The 9251-nt window shown below is 35.9% G+C and overlaps 1 protein-coding gene across 6 annotated transcripts in view; it reads right to left on the bottom strand.

Annotated features, from left to right (window-relative positions):
• Window positions 1-1954: 1954 nt before the first annotated feature.
• Window positions 1955-9251, bottom strand: part of LARP1B (La ribonucleoprotein 1B) — a 115473-nt gene continuing 108176 nt past the window's right edge. For all 6 annotated transcript variants that reach the window (XM_032806042.2, XM_032806043.2, XM_032806041.2 and 3 more), the window contains 3 exons: window positions 5527-5636; window positions 5272-5399; window positions 1955-4164 (listed from right to left, as the gene is read on the bottom strand). In XM_032806042.2, coding sequence (XP_032661933.1) covers window positions 3919-4164; window positions 5272-5399; window positions 5527-5636 — 484 coding nt within the window. In that variant the 3' untranslated portion in view covers window positions 1955-3918. The remainder of the gene's footprint in view (window positions 4165-5271; window positions 5400-5526; window positions 5637-9251) is intronic.

Genomic DNA, 9251 nt, shown 5'->3' with positions numbered 1-9251 from the left:
TTGCACACCTCTTTAAGAAACTTCCCACTTCAGGACTTGTAGTCACAATTCTTGCTTAGATACTCCTTTATCCCCTCCCACTTGGATCCTGGTGCTCTTTTCAAACTGCCTTTTGACTGGAATAACCTCTTTTTCCTCTTCATAGAGTCTCCTAGGACAGAAGAGACCATTGTGATGAACTAATCTGATCTGTATAACACAGGCTATAGAACTTCCCCAATATAAATTCCTAGAGCATCTTTTAGAAAAACATCCAATCTTGATTTAAAAATTGCCAGTGACGGAGAATCCATCACAATCCTTGGTAAATTGTTCCAATAGTTAATTACTCTCACTGTTTGTAATTTATACCTTACTTCCAGTCACACTGGAACATGATACACCTTTCTTTGCTAGACTGAAGAGCCCATTAAATATTTGTCCCCTCATGTAGCTACTTAGACTGAAATCAAGTCACCTCTTAACCTTCTCTTTGTTGAGCTCTTTGAGTCTATCACTAAGGCATGTTTTTTAATCCTTAAATCATTTTCATGGCTTTTCTCTCTGAATCTGCTCCAATTTACCAATATCCTTCCTGAGTTGTGGACATCAGAATTAGATACAGTATTCGAGCAGTGATAGCACCAGTGCCAAATACAGAGGTAAAATAGCCCCTTCTCTTACTCAAGACTCCAGTTCATGCATCCAAGGGCTTTAAAATCCACCCTTTAAAACCTACTCCCTTTTGCCTGAGTTTGCACATCTATTTTACCGTTGCCATATTCACAACATTTTTTTTTAAATTCAGATATGAATGCCCCCCCTCCTGTTTTCTTTTTATTTGTTCTCTCTTATCCCTACTGTGTGATATCATTTCCTGCACTTGTCTAATATAAATGAAAGGCCTTTGGGCAGTGACTGTGAATTAGTTCTGTACAGCACTAGTGAAACTTATGTCACTACATAAATATTGAATAGTAAACTAGATTTTTAAAAGTTATTGATTTTGTACATCAGAGCTGCAACAACTTCAAAGGCTTCCACTCAGTGCACAGAATCAAGCAGGAATAGTTTTCTGAAAGGAAGTGCTGCAAATTGAGCTAAGTAGACATTTTGGACTAGTTTAATTACAGCATTAAGCCCCAAAAAGCAGCATGAGCCAAAAGATAACATCTAGACTGAAAGGCAGATTGCTGTTGAATTAGTCTGAGAAACTTTTCTTTCAAATGAAGAGGCAGGGTTTGAAGCTTTTCATCAATTACATATGATTCATTCAACTCACAATATTCTAAGAGCTGGAAGATCCCAGGTATGTATACTAAATTTTAAGATTATTTACAAAGGGGATTTGTTTGTAAAGACACACAGCACATTTGTCTAAACAATTTAACTATTTGGATTCCTACATTTTTAGGAATTTTAAACACTCCATACTTCAAGGTACAGTCAGTCAATCTCATGTTGAAGACAGTAAGCTACATCTTCCACCTCAAGAAAAGTAGATGTACACATTACTGATTATCAAAAGATCATGTTGTGTTGCTTGGTACTTACAAAAAAGTCATATCCACTTGTGCAATATTGCTTTCTTACCATTCACACATTTCCTCCAGTTCTCCAGGAAAAAAACTTTAAATCATGGAATTCCACCAATATATATGCAATACTTTTAAACTAAGAATTATTTCCAATTTTGGGTATTATCTAGTACTGGTGACTGTGTATATGCTGGATATTTAATAAGATACTGGATACTCAGAAGGAATATGGGGAGAGACATGGCACTGCGGTTACAGATGGTTGCAGGAAGGAGTTGTATTTGTTTCTGAGAGAAAAATAAGCTAATCCATATCAAAGAAGATTACTGTCTTTTGCTTAGGGCCATGGTTAGCATTTTTTACCTGCCTCTGTTTTAAACCAAGAACAGGATTATATGAAAATGATTCTATTAAAATTGCAGAAAACTGGTTATGAATTGGAGAGTCAAGCCATTCCTAATTTTAATAAGATTAAATTCCATAACAAATACCTTCACTCACCTATAAAAGTAAAGTTCATACATATACATTTTTACAGATCACAAACACCACAATTGGAGTTTTTTGATATTTTTATAAAATTGGCAAAGATATACCACAAATTACACACACTGAATGCTAAATATGCACACACTTCATTCAACGAAAAAGAAGTGAAAGTAAATATTCAGTCTATTACTTGTATATACAGTTTCAATCCAAATTTACATTTGCATCATTTTCATGGATAGAAAGAGGCATGGATCAAACATTGCTCTGAGATGTATGACTAGTACGTTGAAAAGATGCTATTTAAAATATTCATTTGCATCAATTCCTATTATGCTAGTTCCTATTTTCATTTGAAAATAGGTTACTTCTAAAAGGTTCAATTGTGTATTGAAATTACTCTAACTACTAGGAAGGCCACTGCTATATACTCATTTACAAGTGCATGTGTGTTCATAATTGTTCTATTCAGATTCACAAGGTAACATGACTGAAAATTTTAATGGACTTGAAGTTAACATCAACTTCTAAAATCCACTACAAGTTTAAAAATAATTCTTTGGATGTTGAGTCGTTTAGGACACCTCCCAGTATTAAGGCATCAATGTTAGACATTACTTCTAGTTATAAAGTTAACTGAAGGCTGTTTGGCAGTTAACAAGTAAAGCAAAAATGAACTCATTCCTATCTTCCCACCTACCTTAGAAAGAAGTCATTTCCTCAGTTATACTAAATCTTCTAAATCAAAATAAATGAAGTTAATAAGTAATTATGGGTGATAAAACTCGTGATTTTACTCATGTTCCAACACTAGAAATGAATGTTTATTTGAACTGTTTACATTTAATAAAACTAATGTCTTGTCTGGTTTGTTGAAATCTCGTTTAGCCTTATACTTAGCAGAATTTTAAATTATAACTTCATTCACATACATTCTAAAATATAAAAACAAATTTAGAATAACTGCTTTAATTTTTAAATTTGTCTCAAAAGTAAAACTAAATATTTGAGTTGAAATTAAAATAAAATCTGCTATACCTCTTGTAGCACACTTCATAACCATGAAATAGAGAGAAATGAAAAAACAAGAACCTCTATGAAACTGAGGATGATTTGAATGTTATTTGCTATTTTATGAATCTGCAAAAACTGCAGATATTTAGTGAATTTAGGACAGTATATATATCAACACATCCACTTTACCCTTCTACTTTACTTTTGCTCACATTCATATAAAAACAAGTGTTGAACACTTCCTTAAAACTAAACCAGCTGATGTCCACTTAGAAAACGCCACACCTAACAAAACACTAACTATGGAGATCCTGAAATAAAAAAAAGAAAGCAAAATAATTAAATAGAATCCAGAAGCGCACACAGTTCCTTACAGGTTCACATCCTTAAATGTGCTTTTACTTTTTACAAAAAAAGCAAATATTTTTAGAGTTATATATGTAAGAAGGAGCCTACAAACTTAGATCCTTTCTGTAATTTAAAAAAATATACACTCTCTTTTTGGCTTTGATACATACAATTCATAATGGGGAAATTAGGTGAAGAAAGCTCAATAAGTAACATGGATATATTGTATCTTCTTTAAGAAGTATGAGCTAAAATGTAAGGCATCCCCAAAACATTTTTTGCATATAGTACAGGAATGCCATTTTTGTAAACAATAGCTCAAGGAAAGCAATACTGAAACCATAGACATTTTCCTAGAAACCCTTTGATGATCTCAGAACCAGCCACCCCCAACCATGGGAAACATTAACTTTCTTGTGAAAGAAAATGCAATCCTTTGTCTTCCCATACATTTGTTTTTAATCAAGCATTCGAACAGTTCCCCTTGAAAATTTTTGAACTAAAATATTGATGTAAAAGTTGACCTCAAGAGCACTAACTTGTCTTATGTCTATTTTTTAGATATGTCACCTTCTGTTGATTTTGTGGCAACGCTGTTCTGGCCTAACTTTTCAATTGATTCCTGCGCAGTATCCCCATCGTGAAAGTTCACTGGGATCTGAAACTGATTGTCAGCTGTGGTTTCAGCAGCAATTGGAGTCTTAGAAGAGGATGTAGACTGATGTCTATGACAACCACTCTCCTCACCTATTGAAGCTGAAGGTCTTTTTCTCCCAGATACTTCACTAAGAGGAGGCTGAAAACATTAAATTTAACCAGTTTAGTATTTCTTCTACAAGTATGGATATTCCTACTTTTACTTTCGTAGTGGAAGATCCAACTAGAATGACATGTTTAAAAGGTAGGAAGACTAACCCACTAAAACAGTGCTATTGTTATGAAAAATCTTTAACAATCAAACTCAGTAGTGTTCTAGTTTTTATTTATTTATTTTTTTAAATAGACAGCCTCCATGCCCCCAAAGATTATATAGTCTAATTGAATTTCAAGATAGGTATTTGACTCTGTCCTGGCATTAAAAAAAAAAATAGTCAAGCATGAAAAGAATAACCCACAACAAAATATGTGGTAACACTTAAGAGAAACATGAATTAAAACTGTCACACACTAATGCTCTGGTGGTACATAAGGTCCCCACGCTATGCACTGAGCACCACCACCTACCCCAAAGTCACTGAGTTGGGAGGCACCTAAAGGAAGATTAATTGGCTACTCAACATCACAGTCTTAATGCCCAGCCATTTATGGAAAATTAACATTACATGAAAAAGCACAGTTTTCCTTTATACCAGGAAACAGACTCATAAACAGCAATTAAAGTCAGTAGACAGTAAATAGTAAGTGTGATGGCTGTCAGTGCAGTTCAGTAACAACTGCTCACTGGACTCATTGACTTGCTGCATTCTTATAACTAGCTGTTGAGAGATTACCTACACTAAGAGCATTAATTACAGGTACACGGTCAGGTAATTAAAAACAAAAATCTCCTTACTTATTAGCTTAAGTTTATTAAATTGACGATTTTCTAAATCTATTTTTCCCATTAGTTCTATTTCGTGTTGGCATTTCACTCATCCTAGACAGTGAAAATGGATTAATCCATTTCAATTTTGTTTAGTTTCACATTCTGGCTTCTTGTACCATGCTGCAAACATTACAAATTAACAAATCTAAACAGAAGTATTTTATTTAAATGTTGTTTAAAAAACAAACAAACACACACGAAAACATATCAGTTTTCAGGATTTGCAGAATCTTGGTTTTACAAAACCTAAATTAACCTAACAGTGTTCCTTTAGCAATAGTACACTGAATGCTTTGTTAACAGAGCTTACAAACTTACTTCAACTCTGAAGTCCTCCAGTCTCTTAAAGTTACAAAGGTATTCCTGCAGTTTGGGGTTAATGGGTAGAGTTTTTGATTGAGAGTATTTCAGATAAGCCCAAAACTTTTCTAATCCATAAAGCTGACCTAATAGCAGAAAAGATCATTGACAGTTTTACAAGTTACAAAAAAGGAGTATTAAGTACCTAACTGTAAATAGGTAATTTCTTACAATTCCCCCTATCTTTAGAGAGCTTTAAGAAATGGGAATTACCAGATTCATAGTCTTTTTTTGTTTCTTCTTGGAAATCCTTGAAGATCTCTTGTCTGAATTTTTTTTCCAAACCATAGCTGTAAAATCTAAACAAGCATTCCAATCCATACCTGCAAACAGAGAATGATTTAAGTGCATATTACACTTCTTCAAGGGATGTAAATGTTCTGTCCTTCCTCTTTGCACTTGAGTAAAAAAAAAATACCATGGTTTAACTTTCTTTCCTACCCATCTGATCCCTTCCTTCCCTCCATCCATTTTTACTTACTTCTAAATTTCTTTTCAGTGTTTTAAGTATTCAAGGAGTCAAATAAAAGAACGGCTCTTATAAAAACATACTACTGACAATGAGTCTCAGATGGTCCCGCAGCTCCCACAATTGTGTGCGCATCCCAGTGGAAGACAGGTTGATGCTTTGTTTTCCTGTAGATTAATATTTTTAACTTTGCACTGAGGAAACGTGCAGAATACTTTAAAGATGCCAAGAGCTCATTGACTTCACTCTCTACACATTTTCCTCCACTTTGAACCAAGTGCTCTGTGGAATAATCCCCACTTCCAACATGTCAATCACTTGAATCCTTGAGCTTCTGTAGATGCTAAGCAAGGACTTCAGATTTTCTATTATTCCTTGATTACTTGGAGACATTCTCAACAAGATTTTGCACTCAAACTTGCCATAGCACACTTCCTTGAAACACAGTGTAATTGTTAAACTTCAACAAAATGCTTGTCACTGGTACAAGATAAATAGTCTCTGCCTTCTTGCTTAAGTCTAAAAAATTAAGACTGTGTGTTAAACAAGTTCCTTGAAACCAATGAACTGCCATTTTGTACATCTTCGCTTCTCCCAAATCCAGATAAATCTATCTAAACTCAAAGTCCCAGTTTTGAGTAAGTTATAACAGAGAAATATTATTGGAATATTTTTCTGTTTTTTTATTAGTCTGACCAGTGAACAAACAAGAAGTTTTCCTCTTTTTCTGACTCCCTATATAGCCGTGGGCAAGTTATTATATATCTGTATATATTTTAAATAAGGTCTACCTTAAGCAGAAATTACGAACCAGATCCAGAAGCCACTTGGTGAAACTCTAGGTCCGTGTTATGCAGGAGGTCAGACTAGATGATCCAAATGGTTCCCTCTGGCCTTAAAAATCTGACTCTAAGCAGCAGCATCTCCTCTACCTCATATTCCTCACAGTCACTAAAATGAGTAATACTTACTCTGCCTATTATGAAGATTAGTATTGATGTAACACTTTCCAGTTACAAAGGTGAAGTAGTATTATATACTACATTAAAGGATTTGGAAGAAGCTCTAACATGTGCAGGGGAAAAAAAAATCTTTCATGGATAAACCACAATTAGCATGATCAGATCCTACATCCTACTTTCAGTATTACACCAATTCTAAGTGCTGCAAAAAATAAGACGACCGCTGTTTGAACAAACGGATAAAAAAGCTATTGACTATTAAGCTACATGGAAAGAATGAGCCAAGAAACTGTTTATACTACAAAAACTATCATCATGCAATTGTGCATTCCCTGCAGAGCCAAAACATCCTGTAAGTATACATACCACTAACTCTAATTGTCCTAAATATCAAAGTATCCGAACACTTAATTTTATAAAAAACCAAACTGATAGTCTATTTTGTCATACTCTCTCCCCTCTCTCCATTTCCAGGAATAGAAGGGATGTGTTTTTCTTCTTCTATTATCTTAATTATAGGAAAGGACAAATAGATGGGTTTTGCATTTTGTTTTGAGGACTTGTAGGGTTTATAGTCATTTTAGACCATTTAAAAGGGAGTGTGGAGAGTTCCATCATTCTTGCAGCTATGTTGGGGCAGAGGGAGGAAGAGAGCACATGCACCAGGCCTCAGTAATTTAAAGCCAGAACCTTAAAACCTAACTGACTGATGAGCAGTCAGTGAAGTGACCAACACACCAGATGGATGTGTTCTTGTCAGCTTTGTGTTGCTCAGTAGGCAGGCTGCTGTGTTCTGGAACAATTGCAGTTTTCTCAGCATCTGCAGTTTCATTCCCAGATACAGTGTGATACAGGAAGAGTCTGGACTTCAACGTACAGGCTGCTGTGGCCAACAATTCATAAATCAAGATAAGGTGGAGTGTCCAGGACAACAGTAGGCAGAAGCAGTTCATTTTGGCTATTGCTATTTGAGTAACCAGCATCAGCAAGACTCAGGCTGCATACCAATTTGATGATAGGAAAGCCTCTCGCTGACTGGTAAGGCATTAACTAGTTCCTCAGAACACTTCACTCTCCTCATCATCTACGGTACTTGTCCAGTTTTGCTTCAGTCAGCAGTTCTTAATCCAACAGCTGATCTCATTCAGGCTCAGGGACAGCTAAGAAACAGTACTTATAGATTCATAGACTTTAAGGTCAGAAGGGACCATTATGATCACTAGTCTGACCTCCTGCATAATGCAGGCCACAGAATCTCTCCCACCCACTCCTGTAACAAACCCCTAACCTATGTCTGAGTTACTGAAGTCCTCAAATTGTGGTTTAAAGACCTCAAGGTGCAGAGAATTCTCTGGCAAGTGACCCATGCCCCATGCTGCAGAGGAAGGCGATAAACCTCCAGGGCCTCTGCCAATCTTCCCTAGAGGAAAATTCCTTCCCAACTCCAAACATGGCGATCAGTTAAACCCTGAGCAGGTGGGCAAGACTCACCAGCCAGCACCCAGGAAAGAATTCTCTGTAGTAACTCAGATCCCACCTCATCTAACATCCCATTACAGAGCACTGGGCCTATTTACCTGCTAATAATCAAAGATCAACTGCCAAAATTAGGCTATCCCATCATACCATCCCCTCCATAAACTTATCAAGCTTAGTCTTGAAGCCAGATATATCCTTTGCCCACACTACTCCCCTTGGAAGGCTGTTTCAGAACATCACTCCTCTAATGGTTAGAAACCTTCATCAAATTTCAAGTCTAAACTTCCTAGTGTCCAGTTTATATCCATTTGTCCTTGTGTCCACACTGGTACTAAGCTTAAATAATTCCTCTCCCTCCCTGATATTTATCCCTCTGATATATTTATAAAGAGCAATCGTATCTCCCCTCAACCTTCTTTTGGTTAGGCTAAACAAGCCAAGCTCTTTGAGTCTCCTTTCATAAGACAGGTTTTCCATTCCTCGGATCATCCTAGTAGCCCTTCTCTGTACATGTTCCAGTTTGAATTCATCCTTCTTAAACATCTTTATTTCATAAGCACAAAGTAGGGCTGGGTGTGTCTCCATACTGCTGGCATTTTAAAATCATGGTCTGACAGATAAATAGGATTTTGGAGAGCATAGAACTTTAGGGATTTTCACATAGAAGCTCTGGATGTGCACTTCCCATTTCTCAACACAATCCTCTGAATTCAGAGAGTGAAGAATAGGAACCATATTATCATTCTAATGCCCTATTATATCTTTGAAAGTGAGCTAGCAATGTTCCATACAATATTCTAGGAATGCATGTACCTTCTGTCAAATCTTTTGAAGAACTTGGAAATCACATGAAATTGTGGTGAGTGTACATTACATCTACCTCCCCATACATCAGACACCTGTCATCAAATTTAAGAGCAGAGTTTAATTACTTTTTGTGTTGTATCTGATAGCAAAAAGATCCATCATCACTGGATGACCCTTTCAAAGACTTACTTTGCTACCAGACTTCTGCTCAAGGTGGCCTA

This window comes from Chelonoidis abingdonii, chromosome 5 (assembly GCF_003597395.2).
Source record: "Chelonoidis abingdonii isolate Lonesome George chromosome 5, CheloAbing_2.0, whole genome shotgun sequence".
NCBI lineage: Eukaryota > Metazoa > Chordata > Testudines > Testudinidae > Chelonoidis > Chelonoidis abingdonii.
The sequence above is the reverse complement of the archived record's forward strand: the minus strand, read 5'-3'. Positions and strand labels throughout refer to the sequence as shown.